The 25104-nt window shown below is 39.5% G+C and overlaps 1 protein-coding gene across 2 annotated transcripts; it reads left to right on the top strand.

Annotated features, from left to right (window-relative positions):
* Positions 1–2: 2 nt before the first annotated feature.
* LOC146508623 (mitogen-activated protein kinase kinase kinase 5) lies at positions 3–20270 on the top strand. Of its 2 annotated transcripts, XM_085178496.1 has the most exons (28): positions 7–733; positions 833–972; positions 1469–1656; positions 1828–1996; positions 2794–2900; positions 3396–3566; positions 3662–3774; positions 4506–4665; positions 4807–4957; positions 5163–5267; positions 5593–5642; positions 6073–6168; positions 8428–8512; positions 9919–10052; positions 10450–10577; positions 11343–11479; positions 11579–11684; positions 11794–11951; positions 12584–12770; positions 12866–13034; positions 13319–13484; positions 14912–15097; positions 15238–15343; positions 15597–15840; positions 16093–16205; positions 17308–17405; positions 17519–17595; positions 17718–20270. In XM_085178496.1, exons 1-28 carry the CDS (start codon positions 394–396, stop codon positions 17812–17814), a joined length of 3981 nt encoding a protein of 1326 aa, XP_085034622.1. In that variant the 5' UTR covers positions 7–393; the 3' UTR covers positions 17815–20270. The 2 variants fall into 2 exon arrangements, 1 of the variants encoding a protein (XP_085034622.1); XR_014877004.1 differs by lacking the exons at positions 17519–17595; positions 17718–20270 and adding an exon at positions 16399–16574 and having other exon boundaries at positions 3–733.
* The last annotated feature ends 4834 nt before the right edge of the window (positions 20271–25104 follow it).

Raw genomic sequence — 25104 nt, 5'->3', positions numbered from 1 at the left:
TGAAAAGTAAGTCCATGTGGTCTGTTGGTCAAACACCCACAACTGCGCCATCACCGGAGCGCCAAGGGTGCTCTGTTGACACTACATTGGGACTGCGAGAATTTTGTTTTACTTAGATGTTTCAGACTCGTGCTCCTCATAGAGGACAAGAAGGACTTGCTGGGTCCTACTGCAGAGGTCATGCGAGAGTATAGGTGAATATCCTCATAACACCAGCGGGCGGAGCAGGGCAGAGCCGACGTGGGCGGGTCAAATGGAGACGAGCTCTGGGAATGTATGTGGTAAGAGATCGGATCTATCTTGATCAGCGGCGCTGTTATGTTGCTATTGGAAGTCGTCCCTACTAAAGGGCATGCTTTGAGCTTTAGCTGCGGAACAAACGCGAAGTAAATAATGTACACGACAGAGCGCAGGCGAATGAGCCTGCGAGACTCAAAGAGGAAGGATCCAGTACGGGTGTCCGCTGGAAGTTTGTGGCAGGACTCTTTGGCGTTAGAGCTGAGCGCCAGCAACGGCTCGGGTAAACAGATCGTTTCTCCGCGGAGTCGAACCAGAGCAGTGTCAGTGGCATACATTGTCAACGAGGACGCGTCAGTGCCGCACACCGAAGAAAACTTATCACTAAAGTGTCTGAAGGAAGCCTGCGCGGACGCACACGCTCTTCTCAAAACGATTTCATTTGACAGAATTTCCCAAGGCACTACAGACATTCTGGATAGTTTCTACAATGCAGGCAAGTGACGGCATGCAGACTGTAGGGTAATGTAGCGGATATATGAGCACAGAATTATACCAAATTACGCAAGTTTACTTTTATAATCCCCCCTTACAGATGTTGCAGTGGTGGAAATGAGCGACTCCTTTTGCCAGCCTTCCCTTTTCTACCATCTTGGAGTGAGGGAAAGTTTCAGCATGACTAATAACATCATTCTGTATTGTTTTAAGCAAGATAGCGATCTGCAAGCTCATAAGGTAACACATGCTCCCATTTATTGTTACATATTGTTTATTTTATACAGTCTCATGTGCTGGAAATGGAAAATAGTTCAACAGGCTTTGCTTTATTACTGCAACTACGGTGGGATATTTTCCTGAAGGGCTAAAATATTGTTGTATCTACATTTGATTTAGAGATGGACCTTATTTAACAGCAAAACACCAGTTAGGGTTAAAACTTTCATCTGTGCATAATGTGAGTGAGAGAGATGGAGCCAAAAATAAAAAGCTATAGCAATTGTTATGAAATGTAAAGCAAGCTATGGCTGCCATTAATTCATATTTTCATTACTGAATAAGTGTACATATTACCTTGTTAAAATAATTTCAGTGCATTCATAACAAAGCTTTAGCCTCATTTGTGCAACACACCTGTGACTGCTTTGTCTAGTGTCAAATGATGCTGTGGTTCTATCGTGGTCATGCAAGCAGTCCCAGCATGATATTTGATGCATCTATTGTTGTCCTGCAGGAGCAGTGTGGAAGTGACACCTTCATCCCATATGTAGTGTCACCTCAGGGCAAAGTGTTTGCCTGTGACGTTGCCATGATAACTTGTATCAAAGATCTGATGCAACCTAGTTTCCAGCTGGAGCCGCTGCTCATCCCCCTGGTTGAGAAACTGGTGCACCTGCTGAACAATGTGCACATTCAGTCCAGGTCAGACATAAACTTTAGCAGGGTGTGGTTAAACATTATTACTTATTTAAACATTATTATACAGTGAATGCATGTTCTTGAGCTTCCCACGTATGCATTGTCACTTAGCGTGTTTACAAAGGATTGTGAAATTGTGGAATGTAACACCAACACTGGACTATCTGCTGACAGTGAGTACTTCCGGGAGTCAATTAGGCATGAGATTCGCATGGCACGGGAGCGGTTCAGCGGCAGAGCCTTGAGCGAGGAGTTAAACCACATCCAGCAACGCCTGGATAGTGTAGATCTGCTTTCTCCGGATATTGTAATGAGCCTATTGTTGTCCTACAGGGACGTTCAGGTATGCATTTATAAATCTGTGTGTCTAAACTAGTGATTATTTATTAACATATAATTTTATGTTATGTTATGGCACGGTGGTTAGCACTGTTGCCGCACAGCAAGAAGGTCCTGAGTTCAATTCCAACATCAGGCTGGGGTCTTTCTGTGTGGAGTTTGCATGTTCTCCCCGTGTTTGCGTGGGTTCCCTCCGGGTACTCCGGCTTCCTCCCACCGTCCAAAGATATGCAGCTTGTGGGGATAGGTTAATTGGATAATCCAAATTGCCACTAGGTGTGAATGTGAGTGTGAATGGTTGTCTGTCCCTGTGTGTTGGCCCTGCGACAGACTGGCGACCTGTCCAGGGTGTACCCCGCCTCTCGCCCTATGACAGCTGGGATAGGCTCCAGCGCCCCCCGTGACCCTGAAAAGGATAAGCGGAAGTGAATGGATGGATGGATGGATATTTTATGTTATTGAATTAAACAAAACAGCATATTGTTGTCAGAACTCAAACAGTTTTAACATTATTATGATCATATGATTGCATATCTATGTTTAGCCGTATTTCATTATAAAAGAGCTACTGTTCAATCTGGGAGCCTTCACAAGTATTTGTATCAACAAAGAAGATCAGATTGTGTGTTTAGTGAGCGTATGAGCATTAACAAAAATAGCTATGGGGGGTTAAATTATTCACAATTGTTTGTAAATAGTAATATTTTTTATATAATAAACTTCATTGTAAATTATTAAAGTTGTCAGGTGTGATTCAAGCATGATAATCATTATATTTCACTCTCTTCCACTTTTTCTCAGGATTACAATGCCATGATAAAACTGGTGGAGACTCTGGACAACCTGCCTATGTGTCAGGTGGCGAAGCATCAGAATATCAAGTTTCACTATATATTTGCTCTAAACAGGTACCAACATGACTGCTATTGTATCTTGAGCTTGTCAGTATAGTTCTGTTCACATCTTTGGTTCACGCTAGGTGCTTTTGTGTCATTTTCGGGGCGATCGTGGCTCAAGAGTTGGGAGTTCGCCTTGCAATCGGAAGGCTGTCGGTTCGAGCCCCGGCTTGGACAGTCTCAGTCATTGTGTCCTTGGGCAAGACACTTCACCCTACGCCTACTGGTGGTGGTCAGAGGGCCTGGTGGCGCCAGTGTCTGGCAGCCTTGCTCTGTCAGTGCGCCGCAGGGTGGCTGTGGCTACAACGTAGCTTGCCATCACCAGTGTGTGAATGGGTGGATGACTGGACGTGTAAAGCTCTTTGAGGTCCTTAGGGACTAGGAAAGCGCTATACAAATACAGGCCATTTACCATTTTCAGTTTGCAGAGATTTTTTAGAAAATTCATATTCACCCAAGATATGAAGTTCTTTATCATCACAGTGTTATGACATATACCCATCCTAGGCGGAATCAGCCCGGAGATCGTGAAAAGGCTTTGAAAGAAATTCTGCCAATTGTAGAATCAGGGAACAAGGTGGCATCAGACGTCTACTGCCTGTGTGGACGCATCTACAAGGACATGTTCATGAGCTCAGCGTTCACTGATGAGTCCAGCAGAGACCAGGCCTGCTATTGGTACGCCAAGTTTGGCCATACAAAGTTTTCCACATTTGAGAAAAGTGACATTTATGTCATGTTTTCCAGACTGTTTCTTTTATATAACTTGCCAGGTATGGGAAAGCCTTTGAGACAGAGCCAACTCTTCACTCGGGCATCAACAATGTGGTCCTCCTGATAGCAGCTGGCCATGAATTTGAGACATCTATAGAGTTGCGCAAACTAGGTGCTTTCTGTTTTTTACCTTTCATTCAGAGAAAACTTAATGTCTGTGGATTTATTGTGTCATGCATTGAATTTGATCCTTGAAATTAATTTTTTTGATGTTTTAAATGTCTGAGATGATTTACAGTGCCAGAAAATATATTATTAGGATTCATCATAAGCTCAGTCAAAATTAGATTAATACTAAACATTTATTAGTTGTGTTTTAAAACGTATTTCCTGTTACAAAAACTTTGAAAAGTAGACCATGTCATTAGTGCGATAAATGTTCAACTGAGCCACAGGATATGAGTCACGTAATTGTAATACTCATTAATCCCAGTCAGTGAACACTGCACCTTTATGAATGGGGAGATTGTCATCCTGGAAGAGAGCACATCCTGGAAGACAGGATAGAAATGTTTGCTTTTATTCTTGTCTCCAACTCGTCAAATATACCCCAAACTGTCCCAGCTCACAGAGTCACCAGATCCTATCACTGAAGGGAGTAAAAATTAACTTGTTTTTTCCCGTAATTTCTCACCCATTATGCTGTACACATCATATCATGTTGTTTTCAGTTGTTGGTCAATCATGTTTTGGCAGTGCATAGTATTATAAAGGCATATTACATTGTATTCAATTATTTATTTTGTTCTTAGTCCATAAATGAGGTTGTAACTGTGGTCAGGGTCATCCTCTGTTGATTTGTTAGTAACCTCTTTTGTTCTGTTTTATGATGTCAATGTCTAGGTGTGACTTTAAGCACCCTGCTGGGTAGAAAGGGTAGTCTGGAGAAGATGAAGGACTACTGGGATGTAGGTTTCTACCTTGGAGCAAACATTCTTGCAGGTGAATACAGGAAAGTCATTGAGGCCTCTGAGAAGCTCTACAGACTCAAGGCCCCTGTTTGGTGAGGCTTAATCATCCATTGTTGAAGAGCAGTATCAAGGTGTTTAATCAGTTACTAAGCCACATGTATTTTTATATGATTGTTTTTATTAAAAGTGTGAAAAGCAAATAACAAATAACTGACGAATTCAATTTCTGTTAGGTATGTGGCATCTATTATGGAGACGTACATCCTGTACCGTCGGTTTGCCAAGTTACCTGAAGTGAGATCTCCTAAACAAGATACAGTGGACTTCTGGATGGAGCTGCTTTTGCAGACCTGTAAACCCACTGCCTCATCAAACTGTTGTCCAGTAAGACCAAACACCTTACTGTAGCTGTAAATAATAAACAGGACACTCATCTTCTCATGGAGTAACTATTAATCAGGATTCAGTTCTGCTCATTTGGATTGTAAAGTTAACATGTAACAAAGCAGGAGATTCCCTGCCATTAGAAATGCATTAAACAGCCACGTAGATGTTTAAAATAGATAGTACTGGAACTGGTGTTTTTCAGGTGCTCATTCTGGAGCCCAGTAAAGTCTTCCAACCAGCTATTGTGTCTGTGAACGAAGAGGACCAAAGTCAGACTGTCCAGCTAAAACACGCCACACGCTTAAAGGTATGTAAACTGTCTGGGCCCCCACTCTTTGAGCCACTCTCTGATTGGAAGACATTTGACTCTTTGAACAAGTCATACATACGTATGTATGAATGTATATCATATTTTGTAATAAACAAGTTTTCTGTCTGGGTGTACAGTCAGCTGGGTGAGTAGGCATGTTCTTTTAGAGTCACTGTGCATTTAAAACATCAATATTTGTTCCTTTTTTTCTTGCATATGTATTTATTAGGGTGTAAAAACTGGTTTACTGTGTGTGACAAACTCTGTATTAGCTGTAAAACACTCTTTTAACCTGTGTCTAAATCTGTATTTAATTCTGCAGAAGGGCTTAAACCAGTGGACTTTCCAAGCATCTGAAATTCGGGGAGTGAGGTAAAATAGAGCAGAGCATGTGACCTTTTTGTTGATTCCTCTATGTCTGCAGGTCAGTGTTACTGTGTACTTCAGCTGTGTCCCGTCTACCGGACAAATATTCCAGAAAAAGTCATCTGCTGGGTGACTTAACAATAAATCGTTTTATCAGGCTGTGGTATCATAGGGGGGATGATGAAAAACACATTTTCTATTAGAGCCTAGTGGGGCCTTGCTCTTTATCACTAATACTTAATACATTTGATTTACTTTTATTTACCTATAGCTCACACTGAATTAGAAACAATAGCCATCTCCTTCAATAGAACAAATAAGGGTTAAGAGATACAGCCTGTGATGTCGTCTATGTCAGTTTTATGTTCAACATATTCAAACATAAAGGTTTGCCTGTTTGAATGATTAAAACCTGTTTACGTCTTTCTCATTGCAGTGCTTCAAAGATTGATGAGCGGAGCTGCTTTCTGTATGTCCACTACAACTCGGATGATTTCCAGCTCTGCTTCCCATCTGAGATTCACTGTAAGGGGTGAGTGATTAGCACTTGTGTGAGATCATGTGAACGACATCCTCGCAATCAACTGATTTGCTAGATGAGATCTAACAGGTTGTGTGTACAGGGTGCAGAAAAACAGTCGGCATGCAAATGAAAGTAGTCAATGACTGTTATTACTTGGTATGAGTCATATTTCCTGTACTGCCCTTACTTGCTTTTCAGAAACCTCTTGACATAATTTAGAAAAAAAAAAACCCATCCGAGGTGAAGTAACATCTAGTACTGCACTACCACACAAGTTTCAGTTTGCTGTCTGCTGCCATATTTTTATAGTTTTTGACAGAAGCTTATATTCACTCATGACTGGCATGAATGTCAAGTTAATTTAGAGTTTTTAATGGTTTCTTTCTCCTGTTATTTTCCCAAGGGTGGAATGACTGTAGAACATGCATCTCTAATGACTTTTAAAAATCACAAATTGAATGAAGAAATTTGAATTTAAGTGAGATATTCTGTAATTCACACAAGGTGAGAAATATACATATAGGCTCATATACACATTCACACACTTAAATCTTTTATCAAGTTGCGTCGAAGGTCTTTTAAATTGACAAGAACAAGGTCTTAACTTCTTGTTAGTGATCATGGTTGACTATAACTAGTAGTTTCTCTTTGGTAGTAAGAATTTATTTAACAGCATTCACTGGATTGACCAATACTCAGAACAACAGGAAAATCTTGGGAGCTCAGTGACGACCTAATAAGGAGAGTTTTAGATTTAACCAATTTGAGGAGGTCTTCTGGAGCCATTTCAACAAAAATGCAGATTCAGACAATTGTATCTAAGTAAAGCTTATTTGCATAGGCTTATTTAGATGGTCCTGAAGAAGACTCAAGCTGTCACCCTCAAATGAGAGGAAATTATTTAGGCTGTTTAGAAACAGCTAAGGAACTACTAAACACTTTCCAAAATAAATGGAGTTTTACATCACCATGAACTCAGTGGGTTCCAACCAAGAAAAAGTCCCTTCCCCAGACTAAATACCTTCAAGATTTGCAGAAATTTGCAGCTGCAAACATGGACAAGCCAAATGCCTTCTGCAGAAGGGTTTTACACTTAGATGGCCACAATGACAAGAGGTATGTTTGTAGGAGTATAGGAGAGGGACACTGTACCAGCTCTCATGGTACAGTGTCACGGTAGTGGTAGCATCATGCTCTAAGGCTGTTTTGCTACCAGTGGTACCAGTACATTGATAAAAATGGATGGAATCATTCCTTAACTTCACCATATTTGGGTATCCCAGCAAGACAATTATCCCAAACACACAAAGCTGGTTTACAAGGGATAAAGCAGGCTGCCAAAACATTTGAATGGCCTTCCCAAAGTACCGACTTTAACCGTAATGAAAAGTTATGGCTTAAAAGCCAGGTTCATACCAGGAAACCAACCAATTCAAATGAACTCTACCACTCCTGCCAAGAAGATTGGTCATATATCCAGCCAGAATTATGCCAGAAGCTTGTACCAAAAGTGTCTGGTAAACCAAATATCACTGGGGGATGTACAGTATGTGTAGCCTGTATGTTTAATTTTCACTCTGTTTGGATGAGAAAAAATCCCAAATGAATTCAAAACTTTTGCATCCACTTATTGCTTTTTAAAGTTATGTATGCTGTGCAATCATTCCACCCTGGAAAAGAGAATAGTTTAATGAAATCTATAAAAGCCCAATATGATCAAACAACCCATCCATTATGAGTGTAAATGATTTTCTGACCACAGCTGCATATAATAGTTTGTTTGTTTGTTTCCTATTAACACACTGCCAAATATAACATCCTGCTTTTCCTGTTTTCACTAGTATGTTTTCTTTTAAACAAATTAAGTAAAAATGAAACAAAATGTGGTAAATATAACTAATGAGGGATTACTTGTAAGCAAAATATCCACATTTTCTAATTTCAGTCTCACATCAACCTTTTCTATCACTTTATTATCATTATTATCATTATTATTATTACCAGAGACAATATCAGGCTTCTCATTCACATCTATTCAAATTTGATCAGCCATTGAAAATAAATATGAATTTTATTGTAGCTACTTGCAGTTGTGTATTTTGATGTGTGTGAACCAGTGTTCACACACAACCTATCAATCTGTTTCTAAGTAAATCCCTCAGCAGAAATCTACAGGGACCTCTTCAGTTGAGCTGATGTTTACTGAAAGTATATTTAAATTTATGCTCCAGTGAGAAATATTTTTATGTATGTCTCTTCTCTACCTAGTTTCTGTGAGTTGGTAAACTCCCTTCTCCAGGAGGCTGAAAACCATGTTCAAGATATAGAACATACACTCGGAGAAATACTAGAGGTCAGTTACAGTTCCTTCTATATCTGGATGCAATATGTGTTTTATTTTAGGTCTGTGTTAAAAAAAAAAGTGAATGCCATTTTATTTAGAACTGAGCTACTCTTGCAGACATGGTTTTATGTGTGTTTCACTCTCATAAAACCATGATTAAAGTTAAAATTTGAAAAGCCTTAAAAAGTGTTATTTATAAAGAATATATCAAATCTATGTCTGTCAGAACTGCCTTAACTCTACATGACAAAGCAAAGTGCTGGAAACATTTCTTTGATATTTTGGTCCATATTGACATGATAGTGTCACATGGCTGCTGGAGATTTGTCGATTGCACATCCACAATGCAAACATCCTATTTCACCACATCCCAAAGGTGCTCTAGTGCATTGGGATATGTTAAAAAAAATATTAAATCATTTTCACCAGCTTGAACCATTGATGCTAGGCAAGATGCATCCTTGCCTTTTGCATTCAAAAGAAACTCACATATTTCTTGTAGTAAGCAGTACTAGTGAGAGAGTAACTGGGTAAACTAGAAAAACATTGGTGGGAAGAAATGCTCAAAATGCTGTTTTGATTCATTTAAGGTGGGGACCCCATGCAAAGTGTAGCCTAAGTTTCCGGTTCTTAGTTTCCTGTTTTAGTGAGTTTTTATTTGAGTTACTGTTGCCTTAGTATCAGCTCAGAGCAGTGTGGACAGTCTCCTCTGACAACTGGCGTTAACAAGCCATTTCTGTCCAGAGAACTACTGCTCACTCGATATTTTCTCTTTTTTGGACCATTCTGTGCAAACTAGACATGGTTGTTCAGGAAAATCCCCATAGATCAGCAGTTTCTGAAATACTCAGACAAGGCTGGTCTGAATATGAATTATACTGTCTTCAAAATCACTTAAATGACCTATATTCCCCAGTCTGATGCTTGGTTTGAATTTCAGCAGGTAGTCATTTCCATCTCTGCAAATCCCGCCATTCTCCGCTGAACTCTGGCATCAACAAGGCGTTTTACCCAGAGAACAGACACTCACTGGATATTTTCTTTTTTCAGATCCTTCTTTGTAAGCCTTAAAGAGGAAAATCTTAGTGCGTCACCAGTTTGTGGAAAACCCAGACCAGCCTTTCTGGCACCAACGCCCATGCTATTTCAGTCACTTAAATTTCTCCACATTCTGGTGTTCATTTCCTACTTCATTATGTCGTTTTCACCATGCAATGAGCTGCTGCCATGTTATTGACAGATGACATATTTGCATTAAATATTGATCAGGTATTTGTGAGTTCATGAGTATAGTAAAACCTTTAGCAGATGTCGCATTTTGCCTTATTTAAACCTCTGAATGAAGGTCTCCTTAAGTTCCTAAAATTCTGTTTCCATTCACTCTATACTGATTCTTACTGATTTTCATTCTACAGTATATCTATGAGACCAATGAGAATGGTGACAAGGTAATACTTGGTAAAGGAACTTATGGTGTAGTGTACGCTGGAAGGGACCTGAGCAACCAAGTACGCATCGCCATCAAAGAGATCCCCGAGAAGGACAGCACGTAAGAAAACACATATGTTACCCTTCTGATGTTGTCACTTTCAGATTACGCTGTAGTCAACAAAATCTGCTCAGTTACAGTAATAATATGATAGCGTTTAGGTAGTGTTAACCACATAAAAGAAAAATACACTGTTGACTCTAGACAGACGTGGGGAAAAAACCTATATGTAGCAAAATATTTATTGCTTTTGCAAACTTTTAAGGCAAAGGTTTAAGCGATTAAGTCCCCTTAAATAGTTTGTTTGTACACCCAAAATCCAAACCTAGTTGTGGTATATTGTTTATAACTCCTTTTAAATGATGGAAATGAAAAAAGGCCTAAATTAGACAATGCAAATCACTTGTACAAACACAACAATCTCACAGCAGTACCTTTATTCTTTTGTGTTGATTAGGTATTCTCAGCCCCTGCATGAGGAAATTGCTCTGCACAAGAGGCTTAAACACAGGAATATTGTCCAGTACCTGGGCTCTGTCAGTCAGGATGGTTTCATCAAGATCTTCATGGAAGAAGTACCTGGGGGTAAAAAGATGACATTTGATCTTCTAACACTCCTAGCAATAAGAGTACCTGTCATTACTAAATTGTTACTGTACTATAAATCAAAGCTTCAAAAAAGTTTTTCTTTGATTTTTTTTAAATTTCACATCTGTTTGTGGAAAGAGCTGTTATCACAATGTAAATGTGTAATTAATCAGTTTGCTCATATGTAATCTACAAGCAAATAATTATCCTCTGACGTAATGAAATTGGGTCACGGGGTGGAGCGATGTGGTTTGGGAAATCGGAGACATGGCGTCAAGCACAGGTTCCTGAGAAATTCTTAAACACACACAAGCCTTGATGTTCCCTATAAGTCTGTTTCCTTGCTTTCTGTGTGCTATTTGTCATGGGCTTCAGGGAAATCATGTGACCAGAATTGTAATGCATGTGTGATTATGTAACATCTACTGCAAGCCAGTTTTAAAGAAGTGGGTGGTTCTGAAGACATCCTGTTCAGTGGAGGAAAATGTTTACAGACAATGGTGTGACTGTGAGAAAAACATCTTGAACCTCGGATTAGAAACGTGCACAGTCCTAATCCATTGCTTTGTTTGATTGTGCCAAATGTAATGGAGAAACAGTTATTTTAGTTGTGCATGTGATATCATTATTGCATCTTTTTTTAAAACTAATAACCTTGTCAGGCGCTGGTTTAGTTCAGTGCGTGAGCGGGTGACCGTATGGCACGAGGCTCGAAATCAGTGGCGTGGGTCACCTTGTGAAATTATGCATTTCCTCTTACAGGTAGCTTGTCTTCTCTTTTGCGCTCGAAATGGGGTCCTCTGAAAGACAACGAGCCCACCATCATTTTCTACACCAAGCAGATACTTGAGGGTCTAAAGTACCTTCATGAGAATCAGATAGTCCACAGAGACATTAAGGTGAGCACATCACCTTTGGCCTCGTGGCAAATAGTTTTCTGGTCTACTGTGTCTTAAAATTTAGCTTTGTGGTATTCACTGGTTTTGTTCCTTATGCAGGGTGACAATGTACTGATCAACACTTATAGTGGAGTTTTGAAGATATCTGATTTTGGAACCTCCAAACGGTTAGCAGGGATTAACCCCTGTACTGAAACATTTACTGGCAAGTTCACATTTATGACATTATTAAAAGATTGTTATTATTAAAACATTTTTACACGTGAACTCCTCACAGTAGTCGAACTTTCACTTTTCTGGTGGATTTTCAATAGGAACTCTGCAGTACATGGCCCCTGAGATTATAGACCAAGGACCTCGGGGTTATGGGAAGCCGGCAGATATCTGGTCTCTAGGGTGCACTATCATAGAAATGGCAACAGGCAAAACACCCTTTCATGAGCTGGGAAGTCCCCAGGCAGCCATGTTCAAGGTAAAAAAAATGAGTTATGTTTTTTACGTAAGTTCAAAATGCTCACAGTGGACTTTACACATAAGGAAATTTGGCAGATTGCGACATTGTGGAATGCCTGGAATTATATTTCATGGAACATTCGGGAGACTTTTCCTTTGGAGACTTTTACATTTCATGATCATTGTTTATTTAGTTTTTTCAAGTACCAGGTGGATATTAGATTGATTAGACATACAAAGTTTTAAATTCAGTTACACTTTAGGTGCATAATTATTTGCACAACACAATTCTGTGTAATTTTGCCTCTGTACAGCCTGACAGTGGTGCACATTTTTATATAGTCCCCCCATTATCAGACCGAGTGATTACACAAAATAACATAACTTAAGTATACAAACTCCTTTTTAACACTTGGATGAAAATCATTTGCAGTCAGAGACACACAATAACATCTTGATTTATTGATAATAAAATCCACTGTAATGGTGTCCAGAAGCAGAATGACAAAAATTGTGTAATTTTCTCAAAACTCATCCTCCTAATACATATGAACCCAGACAAAGAGAGCTATCAGCATAGCGTAAGAGCTATCACAGCACAAGAATCTCAAAGCAGAATGTTTCAATGAACCTTTAAAAATTCCCAACTAGGTTGGCATGTTTAAGATCCACCCCAAGGTCCCAGAGTGCATGTCAGATGAGGCCAAGAGTTTCATCATGAACTGTTTCGTGCCAAATCCAGATGAACGAGCCACAGCGGCAGAACTGCTTAAGGACCATTTCCTAAAGTTGTCTACGAAGAAAAAAGCTAAAGCTGTTCTGGAATCCCTGTCTATAAGTGAGAAATACACTTAAAATACACACATTTCACCTCTTACCCACTTTTGCTTTCTATAGCAATGATGCAGAGTATCTAAACCCTATTTCTTACAGCTGACTATCAGCGCAGTATGTCTGTGCCTATCTCCATCCTTGTGGAGGATACTGATTCTTACTCTGACTTGGTTGACCTGTCTTGTTCTCTGGACCTGACGAGGTCGCAGTCCTCTCTCAGAGCAGAAGAAATCTCAGAGAGCCCACCGAGCACCAACAGCTTCCTGTTGTGAGTAAGATTATTCCTCAAAAGAAACTCAAAACCTTTTCATTTGTGCACAAACTATGATTGTATTGGATCTTACTTTACTGGTAAACCACACTGAGGTTCTTCACAGTCCTATAACTTGTGAAAAAAAGGCTATAATGCAAAATTCCCCATGCCATTATTAAATAATACATCTGATGTGTTACTGATAGCCATATCTACATTTTTCTATCATACAATGGTTATTTCAGCATGTTCGTGGCTTATTTGTGCCATTTATGTTTGTTTGCATTCAATTTTTCCAGAATACCAGATGACTCCACATCAGACATGAGCAGTCCATCCTCAACAGAGGAGAGTACTGGCCTTTTTATGCTGAGAAAGGACAGTGAGAGGAGAGCCACGCTGCACAAAGTTCTCACTGACTACATAAGCCATGTTGTGTCTAGTATACAGCAGTCTGTGCCTCAGGTGGGTAAAGAAAAGTTACCGCACTGTCAAATTCTGTTATAGAATTGCTCTTCAATTCTGAGACTGAGATTGATTTTAGTTCTCTAATAATGAATAGCTCTTTATTATAGAGTATTTGAAAGCTTATCAATATCTGCATGTTTAAACTATTAGGTACACGTTGACAGTACAGGGTTGTGGGACTCTGTGATACTAGTCCCCTCTGAAGGTGCTCTATTTGATTAATACCTGGCCGACACTGACACATTCTTTCATGTTGTTTCCATCAAATTCTGACCCTAAAATCCAATTATCAAAGCAGAAAAATTAAGACTCTGAAGTTCTGTGAACTGCAGCCTCAGTTTCCTGTTCTTAGCCGACAGAAGTGGTACCTGTCTTTTGCTGTTGTGGCTATCTGGTCAATCTCCTCTAATTTCTGGCATCACCAAAGAATTTCTGCCCAATTTCTGTCTCATGTTACACATATTTTCTTTTTATCTGACCATTCTCTGGAAACCCTAGAAATGGTAGTGTAATGGTAGATCCCAGTGGATCAGCAGTTTCTGAAATACTCACACCAGCCTGTCTGGCACCAACATTTAAAAACATTCAAAGTCAATTAAATCACCTTTCTTTCTTTCCATTCTGGTGCACGGTTTGAACTTCAGCAGGCCATCTTGATTATTTCTGTGTGCCTTAGTTTATTGAATTGGTGACATGTGTTTGGCTGATTAGATAGTTGAGTAAATGAGCAGTAGCAAACATACCTAGTAAAGTACCTGGTGAGTGTATAGGCCATACCAAATGAACCGATTCCTTTGTAATCTACTATTAACATATTGCCTTACACGTATTGCGCCACCGACATTGCAAACTAGAGAAATAGGAATGTAAAGCCAAAGAATCTACAAGCAAAGGTTACCTGTTTAGCTAAAACCTGTGGGAGTTTCCCTCATGAGGGTTTTGGTCCTTAAATGCTCTTAGATTATTATCTTATGTTTGATAAGATGTTTCATGAGGATAAATAAGGTTTCTGTGTTTCTTTTTCCTTTCTTTCCATCTACTTCTTTCCAATTATGTACTGTTCCTCTATAAAAACCTTCAGATTTTTCTTTGCATCGCAATTTTTAACCATACTTTTACAATAAGAGTTAATAAAAGATGTTAGTGTATCTCGTTTTATGCATTTAGGTTAGAGCAGAAGAGCATTTTTTTTCTTATAATCCTGAAATTTTTGTCATTACTAAAGGAGAAATGACCATTAATAGGAACATTGTTATCAATAACAGATACAAATTTTAAATGTCCACCTTTATCACAGTGAAAAAGACCATTACTCTTCAGCTGAAAAGAACTACAGAGAGATGAAGTAGATGGGTTTATATACTTTGAAAACGAGAACTGCAGAATGTATCCTGATTTTAAAGTCTCCCTTTCTCTGTTAAAAGTATGGTGATGGCTCCTCGATTACTCCAGACCACATCACCAAACTCGTTATTTGTTTACGTGACAACATCCATTCCCCGGACAGGAAGCAGCTTACCAGCGGCTTGCTGGAGCTTCGAGCTATGCTCGTAGCTGCCTCAGTACCTCTGAACAGCCTACAGGTGGTGCTATTTAACTTCCAAGATGCAGTAAGTTACTTCGGAGCCCAAAGCCAGATTTTGCTGGTGATTGCACTTCACTTTCAAAATTTCAAGATTTTTTTATTTAGCAATTACATCACAATTGAGAATAAGCCTCCTTATATTCATACGAAACCTTCTGACCATAGGTGAAAAAAGTGTTGAAGCAACAAAAGGTGAAACCCCATTGGATGTTTGCTCTGGACAATCTGCTGAGACAGGCAGTACAGGATGCCATAACTGTATTACTGCCAGGTAAAGTAGGCATGTGCTTCATTCCATGATCTGTTTAACATTTTTTGTTGAGTAGAAAGAAACAACAACATAGTGGTAAGAGTGTTTGCCAGAGGAACATTGTCAAGCAGATCTTCCGTTGATATTTCATTGTGTTTATGTTTTATTTACATTTAAATGTATTTATTTTCTTGCCTGTTGATTTTTTTAATTTATTCATTTATATTTCTTACTTATCTGTTTTTCTGATACTAATTTACCCTTTGCCTTTCAGAACTCAAACTCCATCTGCAGTCCTCGTTCGAGAGTGAGGACAACACCTCTGAGGAGCTGTTTGCCGATCCAGACACTCCTGTAGCTCTAGTCCCTGACCAGCTGGTGGCACCAGCATACACACAGCAGCCAGATCCAGCAAATGACGTGCTGCCTAGAGCCAACCCTAAACCTGCGGACTTCAACCTTAACACCAACTGGCCACTCAGCGAGAACCTGAGAGATCTGCGACTGGAGACCAGAAGGTTTATTTCGCCTGTCACCTTTATTGTTCAGAGAATCTACAGGTTTATTCGATTCTCTGAACAAACTACATACATACATACAATACATTTTTATTTCTTGTTTTCTCAGCTTTCTTTTCATATCCCCCTCATATTTCCTGTAAAATAGAATAATTGTCACTAACATTCCTATTAGGTGTACACAGTGATTAATTTAATTTTGGGTTGCAGGGCTTTCTGCTGAGTGTTAAGGCTGTTTGTGTTGTGTTTCAGACTGCTGAATCATCTAAGCGAGAAGGAGACAGAGTATCAGGAGCTACTGAGGAACTCTCTCTGGAGAAAACAACAGCAAATAGACGCACTGAGGAAAGAATCAGTCAATGAGGGTAATGTTGTTTTAATGCCAAAACTTGTTACATCTTACAAAATACTAGCACAGTAACTGCTGTGTTACAGTAAGCACTTCTTTCCCCACTCACCTCTTTTCACTCCCCACTAATTTTTTTTGTCATCTCTCTCTCATAATGTGCATTTTTTCCTGTCTATCCCTGCTCCCTTCTCTTTCCCCTCCCCCTCCAGCTGGTCATGGCAGATGGGTGCCCCTCCCTGAGCCTGGTTCTGCTGAAGGTTTTTTCCTGTTAAAAGGCAGTTTTTCCTTCCCACTGTCGTAAAGGGCCCACTCATGGGGGACTGCTTGATTGTTGGGGTTTTCACCAATACTATGGGTTTTACCTTACAGTACACAGGGAATTGAGGTGACTGTTATTGTGGATTTGTGGTTTATAAAGAAGCTTGAACTGAACTGAATTGTGTCTGTGATCGTGCGTTTTTCTGCAAGCTGAGTTGTGCCAAATAAAGGCAGCCTGCTTTATTTTCCTGATTTGAAATAATTACAAGAGGCTATATCATTGAAGTGTATTCTCCTGATTTGCTATATCCTGAACTCAATTAGACTTGAATCTGAACCATTCCTTTAGATGATGAAATTTTCTTGAATATTCTGTTTGTACACCACAATCAAACCTCTAACCCTAAAAATTAATTCAAGTTTTGTGATTTTTTTTTTCTACTAGATATAAGACAGTAAACAAAGATGTTTAATAGTTATTTGAGGAGCACTGAAGTTATTCTCTCGCCTGTTATCTGACAAACATCAACACAAGCTGCGACATGAGCAGTATCATTTGAAGCGACCAAGCCTTCTTTGGATTATCAGTACACTCAGTGATTCTAATTACTATTTCTTAACATCTGCGCCAAGCAATCCCTACCACACCTTAGCTACAGGCTGATGGCAGATTTCTGCCTGACTAGTTGCTGTCAGAGGCGTTGGCTGCCAGATCAGCTGCTAATGTGCTCAAACTTGACTTGTTAGTTTGTATAATGATTATACGGGCTGGCTGCCGAAGACGCTTTTGTTCCATTAAATACGCCATGTGTTTATGAGTGTCTGAGAAAACCTAATGGTTGTAACTCTGTGCATTATAGATGTGGAGTTGGCTTCACAGAAAAGCTCCAGACCAGAGAAGAAAGCCTTAGCACGCTGGCTAAAGACTGTCCCCGTAGATCAAGACACTATCAACAAGGTAAATTCAGCAAAAGCTCAACTTTGGCTTTTTTTTTTTTAACACCCCTGAGGCTACTTCGTGTTACTCATCCACCTGGTATTAATCCACACCTCTGTGATCCTGTTTTCCAGTTGCTCTCTCATGAGTTCACCTTGGACTGTCTCCTCCGTATGGCCGCCAAGGATGACTTGATGTACTGTGGAATAAGGTGAGCTGCCTCCACGCATCACCCCCTCAAAACGCGAAGTCTACACCGTTATTTTAAGTTTCATCATAAGTTTAAGCAAAGTGACATTGCGCATGAATGTGAGTCCACCGTTGCTGTTGCAGAGGCGGCATGCTGTGTCGAATCTGGGCAGCTGTAACAGCTTACCGGAAGACCCAGCTCAGCACACACAATGAGGACAGCGAGGACACCCTTCTTTAATGGCTGCTGCTGTTACACATCAAAGGGCAGGTTCATAGACAGGCTGGCCCTGTGTGTGGTCTGGAGGAACAGAGGCATTTCAGGTTGCTGATGTAAAGCAGATAAAATCTTGAATACATTTTTAGACTGTGAATGTACTATAAAGGAGCATCAGAAGCTTTTTACTGAAAAGCTAAGTCATGTCAAAATTTTATTTTGTTATTTTATGTTTTTACATTTTATCAGGGTGTCAGAAGGTAGAGCTTTAATTGTATCTTTAGAAGATATTTCATCTAGTGACGCTGTTTTCCTGTTTCACAGAAAGCTAAGCAGGATTTGAAGTTATTAGAGACTATATATAAGACTAACCTGTATTCCTTGTTTGGAAAACAAATGTTATTTGTACTATAAGCCCTTATAAATTCATTCAAATAATAAACAGGAAGCATTTTTTTTAACAGTCATTCAGACTGGCTTGTTATCTCCACACAGTCCTTTGTTTCTAACAGGGAGAAGGTTTTTTTCAGGGTGTGATGTAGCATGGAAGAAGTGATGTAGTGGTGAACAGTCTTTAAATTCCACACGTGTTTCCTCATCTGTTTTCACTGTGTTGATGTCTCCTTAGAGACAGTGACGTGAACTTTGTGTGTGTTGGTCGATATGTGTGATGCATGTGTCTGAGAAGGTCTATTGTATGACTTTTTGCTGCTCTGGGTGGTTTCATGCTGTCTAGTACTTAGTTCTTCAGTTTATGAAAAAGTTACATTTTAAGTCTAGACATGAGAAACTGGGCTCGAGTAAAATGACGAGACTTAAAAAATGAAGAAAAAGATCAGGAGTGTAACATTTCAGAATAAGTTAGGCAAACAATCTTTAGAGAAGAATGAGGAGATTCTGAGGATGTTCTTTATTTTAATAGGAGTGACAGAAAGGCAGTTTAATGTCATATGCTTGTTAACTCCATTCTCTTTCAGTAGGGATGTGACTTCAGTGGAAGCATTGGGCTGGCTCCTGCTAGCCATAGTACTCACTATTGTGAGTACTATTCGAATGATATGCAAAAATACATGTTGCCAAATAATAGCTAGTATTTGCTTTTAAGTCCAACCCTCTATAGCAAACATAAAAGCATTTTCAACAGAGTGATGTACATTTGTTGCAATACACAACAAATGTGGCATTTGACCTACAACCCTGAATTGAAAAAGTAGAAGATGAATGAATGGATTGGTGGATAAATTCGCAAGTGCCCAAATTTAACAGCCGTTCTACTCGTAAAGGCTGAGAACTTTTAACTTTTCTGATGCTAATAATTGACTCATCTCTGTCAAACCAAAAACCAGGCTAATTGGTGTCTACACGTAAAATTCTAAAAATATATCTGAGTGCTGCAAGCTTGCATTTCCCCCACCTGAAATGTTACAAAACTGCATTTAGGAGGAGATGAATTTAAGACAGTCTGAAAGACTAAGAATGCTAACATAAAAGTACCTCTACTGAATATGAAGGCAAAGCAAAACCGAAGTAAGCAAAAGTTGTCAACCAGTAGGGGCCATTGCTGACACGATGCTGGAGACAAAATGGGACAAAATTGATCTCTTTGGACTGTGTGGCAAAGGAAACCTTGCACAGGAAAGAATCTGCAAAGTCAGCATGGAAAGGCAGTCCTCTCTGGAGATCTGTGGATACCTCCTGCATAGAGTTTAAGAGAAAATCCCTTAATGAAGAATAAAAAGAAAATGCAAAAAATGTGATTTGTGTCTGTGAGGTGTGCCCACGGATTTCCAAATATATCAGTTAGTGCTTTTTACAGATTTAAGTCTGAAGAAACGTAAAGTTGGATTGCTCTAGGCTATCTTTTAACTTTTATTAACCGTACTAGTATTTAAAAAATGGATGAATCCACTATCAGAAGATCTAACTATAATTAGATCACAAATTACAAATTTCTATGGTATGCTTGCAATATTAAACACTACCGAGATACTAATTAAAATCTACTGTAGCTCATATATCACTCGTACTATAATTCAAAACTGGCATTTCCCTTTCCTGTGTTCACAGATTCGTGATATGCTTTATTCATTCGTTGTCATAAGGTCTGAAAAGCTCTCCACAGACTTGGCCAAAATACTGATTACGTCTGTCTGGCAGTAAAGATCAAAAGCTCTGATTTACCTTTGCATTGATTTAATGGGCTCAGCAAATCGGAAGGTGTATCAGTAAATCAAGTAAGGCATCTTTCTCTTGTGTCCTTGGATGCTGTCTCAGAGAAAAGTAATCGCCCTGCTCGAGTGTTATCAACCAGTTTTAACAAATTTGACCATCTCCTATCTCCAGATCCTTGCTACCTATTATTTGTTTATCAAAGCATGCAAGGTACACAACGAAGCATCCTCTTTATAGTTGATATTTAAAATATATGTATTTATAACTTTTGTATTCACCTTGACTTTTAAATAAATCTGTTTTTGAGATTTGAGTGTTCAAATGTATTTCTTGTAGGTAAAATGACAAAAGGTGGTTGCTGTTATGTCTGGCACACTAACACTCACATGAATTCTTAACAGTGAGTCACATTGCCTTAAAGAAACAACACAGGCAGCTGTGGCCATATTAGATTCATTTCCTGATACACATAATTAAATGTAATGTGAATGTATCCCCCTGAGTCTCGCTTGTTTGAATAAGCTTTAAATCACAGTAGCATTAGGATTGTACAGCTAATAGCATGCAAACTGTTGGCTTTGATCAGCCAGTACGTCGTGTGTCAACTTACTAATGTGGAGAGAGGGTAGAGTCAAGGTTACATTATGTTTTTCATTATTCACACTGACAGTCCAATTCTCTTTTTATTGAACATATAAATCTGAAAAATGCTATTTGTGTTGTTCTTTCTGCAATGTCTGTTTATCTATTCTGTTAAGTATATTAAGAGCAATGAATAAAGCTCAGTTCCTTGTATGTGTACACTTATTTAGCAAATAAATCTAATTCTGTTTTTCACAATCTCAAATGAGTCTTATAAATTGCTGCATATCCTTTAGTCTGTGCTTCCTGCATTCCTAAAGGAATCATGTTTGTGTTGCCTTATCACTGTTCATTCTTCTCTTTCCTTAATCCCTTCATTTCTGTTCTGTCTGGAGGTGGAGCTAAGCTACTGATATGCAAATAACAGGGACTGCTGTCAGGGGGATTTTGGCAGGCTCTTGGGGGGGGGGGGAGATTGAGGACGACACACTGGGAGGCCCAGAAGCTCCAGGGATTACTGAGCTCACCCTGTTTGCCATCCCCCAAAGGACAGGTAACCCCCCCCCCCCCCACACACACACACACACGTCCTGAACAGCAGCAGCAGCATGCGTGTAGAGAGCTAAATTTGACCATTTCTTGTGAGATATGATTAAAAATGCAGCATGAGTCAGACTTTTTGCGCTTGCACTGAAGAATAAATAATGTTTCTAAATGTAGCACCACTTCAAGCGGAGGTTAGTTAAAAATTCATTACTTTTTTTTATGACATATCATTAACAACAGAGCTCGCTAACAAGCTGACTACTGTTATTTTCCCTGAAGTCTGTTTAAAGTGCGCACTCAACTGCTTACATGCCTGCAGGCGCGCGCACACTTATGTATACAGTACTAGATGCATGAAAGGATCACGTCTCCTCAACACACGTTCCCTTCAAAGAGCAGATGTGTGCAATGTGATCACATGGACAGGTTATGAGCACATTCTTTGCATTTCTGTTACACCCCTGACTCCTGATGACACTTTACTGTGTATTTTTTATACCTGCACAAAAATAGCATGATTTACTTCATATTATCCTAGGGAGGTTTTATAATTGTCCATAATTTATTTGTTTATATAGAGTAAATGTGATTCATAGATATTTATTTGTCATCCAAACATGCAACTGTTGATTAGTATTTGTATTTCTCTGGATTTTCTTTTTATCTTCTTGAACCTCAGGAAGAGGAAATAATATTAGAAGCAATTTTACTGGAAGACAAAGTGTTGTTGCTTCAGGGGCCAGCCTGTAAGGCATTTAAAGCTATTATAGTATTTACAGAAAAGACACAACATGGACACAAAAGACAGACAGCTGTGATAGTTACAGCTGGACAGAAATATTCTCTCATCAATATAGATTAATCCTGTCTAATCTAGAGACTATTAAAAAAAACTAATCCTGTGAGCATCAGCATGAGTAAGAACATGTGTGTAAATGTATGTGTCACAGAGCTCAACTGGAGCTTGACCTGAAGAGCATTTCACCCTTTGTTTGTGTCTGTTGTTTGGGGAGGGGGTCAGTGTGAAGACAAATCATTCATGTGACTCTTAATATCATTTATTATTATGATCATTGGGTATAATATGCAGTGGGAAAGAATGAAACTTTCAGTGTTATAAGAGCAATGTCATGACTGTACAATGCTGTATTACAAATACCCTTTTATGCTGCAGTTTTAGCCATAGCTTGCAAAACAACATTCCCATAGCCATCAGCCTCAGCTGTACTGCTGTTGGCACGCTAAGCTAAGATGGCGTTAGAGTTGCATATCTTTGCTCTTATTATGAACTTTAACATTGAACACCTTGTGGCATATTCCCAGTTGTTCCCTTTGAGTGAAGGGTCAGATAAATGCAAATGAATACAAAATTGTTGATTTGATAACCACCTTTAACCTATAAAGAAACATTTATACTTACTGAGCAGACTGCTAGTACACACCTGTAAATTCTCCGTAAACCCTGGAGATGGTTGTGTGAAAAAATCCCAGTAGATCAGCTGTTTCTGAAATTCTCACACCAGTCCATCTGGCACCAAAAACTACACCATGTTCAGTTCAGGGTGACATAAATCCCCCCCCCCCCCCCCCACCACCACCACCACCACCACCATTCCAATGCTCATTTCAGGAAAGCTAATTAAAAGTTTAATTAGCTTTCCTTTCCCTTCCTTTCCTTTCCTTTCCTTTCCTTTCCTTTCCTTCCTGATTACTTTGCGGTGATGTTGCTGGTGTTCTCTTGGCTGGTCAGTTTAACCTCACTGAAACTCAGGCTGTTGTAGTGATGGTCTCCCTCCCTTTAAATGGAACTAGAGGTCAAGGGAAGGCACTCCCACCCCTATAATTCAAGTTTTTCTTTTTCCTGCCTCTGTTATTTTCCTCTCTCTCCCTGTCCTTGGTGGGTTGTCATGGAAATTAAAGCTGGGGGGGGGGGCTTCTATTATTGAAGCAGTTGTGGGTTTGGTAGTGGGCTGGGAGTTGGCTATAGTGAAATGAAGCGATTCATGCACTCATAAACAGAGAGTGCGCTGGAGCAGAAGGGCGGTGGGGTGAGGGAGAGAGAGGCGAGGAAAAGGAGAATAGAGAGGGGCCCCGGGGGTGAGCGGAGAGACGAGCCAACTCCACGTGTTTTGGCCCTGTTTCTAACTGATTGCACGTTTTAGGCCATTACGTCATGGTCTGCGAGGCTCTCTGCTGTTTGAGACACACTGCTGCGGAATCTCATTCCTCATGGAAGATGGCAAAATGAACTCTTGGTAATGCCACCTGTTGTTGGGATGGTAGGAAAATACTGTTCAAAGAGTAGTGAGCATTGCTGATTTTCTCATATGCCATATAACGTAAGTAATGTGACTTAACAACAGACTCATGTAAAAAGATCTAAAGACTGACTCTGTCATTTATTGGCTGATCTTAGAAACAATGAATTTCTTAGACCTGGGGAATTCCTGGGAATTTCCTTCAGTCTACAAATTTTAGTCTAAATACTTACTAACTATTCGCCTTACATGTTGTCTGTTTCTCTGTGTTAGCCCTCTACCTGACTAGCAACCTAGACTCAAACTAAGGACAATGTTTATATGTTATAACAGGGACATTTTTTTTGTTTTAAACCCTGAAATTAGGTTTATTTTTTATCTTATTTTAATATAGATGTCTGCACACACTGTATCTTAAACATACATATTCCAAGATTCTTGGATATGTAACTTAATAATATATCAAGATCTCCCAAGGCAATTAAAACTCCAGCCCACAATAAGAGGCAGACTACATTCAGATGATTCAGACCAAACAGTGATCTTTCTCCCAGCGCCCCAGAGACACACACAAAGACAGAAGCAACTCTCCCACACTCTGTCTCGCCCTGTAACTCTGCAAGGGCTCACGCACACATTTTTAATGTGACATGTAATGTAGGACATGATTAAATCACACTACATGAAACAAAAGACAACATAGTCGTAAATTATTTGAACCTACAGGCTCCCTGCAGGTGCCTTCGCCCTTTTACCCTGTTGAGTCTAGACAATGGTGCAGTAACAGAAAGCAACAGTGTTGCTTTCTGAAACCTGAAAGCAACCTGAAACAGCTACTCCAGCTTTAGTGACATCGCTACAGTGTTGTGCAAAAACAGTATATGTTCTTGCAAACAAACATTTTTCAGTAATAAATCATATCTACCCTTTCCTTATTCTACCTGCCCCTGCTGCTTAAAATACATCCTTTGCTAAAAACAGAGATGGGTCAGTGCTCTCTGGGGACATTCTGAACATTCCTGCTATTGTTATTTCATTACTAGGATGAGGGTTGCCCTTGCCATTCATAGCAGCTGACCTCTAGACTTTGCGTCAGTAGAGTCCCCATTTCTTAGAATCAAAAATATGAGTTTGGAGTTCTTCCATTTGCAAAGGTAATTGATGGACAGCTGTTTAGATGATTCAGTTCTCATGCATCACTTTCACATTTTACTTGCTTTTTACTCTATGTAAGAAACGGTTACTATTTATTGGTCAACTACGTGTAGCAATCTCAATATAAAAATGCTAGGATGCTTATTTTACAAAGAACTACTAGATCTTTGCATATATATATATATCTATACATATATATACACACGTATAGCGTGCCTGAGAGGGACATAGCCATTATACAAAGGAACAAAAAAAGCAAGCATTAGAGATCAGCTTCACCAGGATGTTGCAGTCATGCCTGAACAGTTTGGGTTTACATTAGTCTTTTGATCATCTTTTTGAACAACCTTGTCCCTTTCAAGAGCAGGGGTCCTGTTGGGTCATGTTCAAACAACCCAAATTCAAACTGGTACAAAGGGTTAGGGTTATTCTGCACATCTAAGTGCAGACTACTGTTTCCACAGAAACCCCTCAGCAGCCCTGTTTTCTCCAGCACTATCTGTTGTTCCTTGAATGTTAAGGCTCTCAACCATATCTTTAAATTACTTTGAGCTTTTGTTCTTCTGCTTTTCTGGAGTGTGTTTACTAATGCAGTTATGCC

This window comes from Neolamprologus multifasciatus, chromosome 11, assembly GCF_963576455.1.
Source record: "Neolamprologus multifasciatus chromosome 11, fNeoMul1.2, whole genome shotgun sequence".
NCBI lineage: Eukaryota > Metazoa > Chordata > Actinopteri > Cichliformes > Cichlidae > Neolamprologus > Neolamprologus multifasciatus.
Note: the sequence above shows the minus strand (reverse complement) of the source record. Positions and strands in the feature narration are given on the sequence as shown.

Bases quoted from the DNA above. Each gene is read 5' to 3' on its own strand.
- LOC146508623 (XM_085178496.1), top strand. From the start codon at position 394: ATGTACACGACAGAGCGCAGGCGAATGAGCCTGCGAGACTCAAAGAGG. The intron at 10,578-11,342 runs GTAAAAAGATGA...TTCCTCTTACAG, and splicing joins CATGGAAGAAGTACCTGGGG to GTAGCTTGTCTTCTCTTTTG. The intron at 11,480-11,578 runs GTGAGCACATCA...TTCCTTATGCAG, and splicing joins TAGTCCACAGAGACATTAAG to GGTGACAATGTACTGATCAA.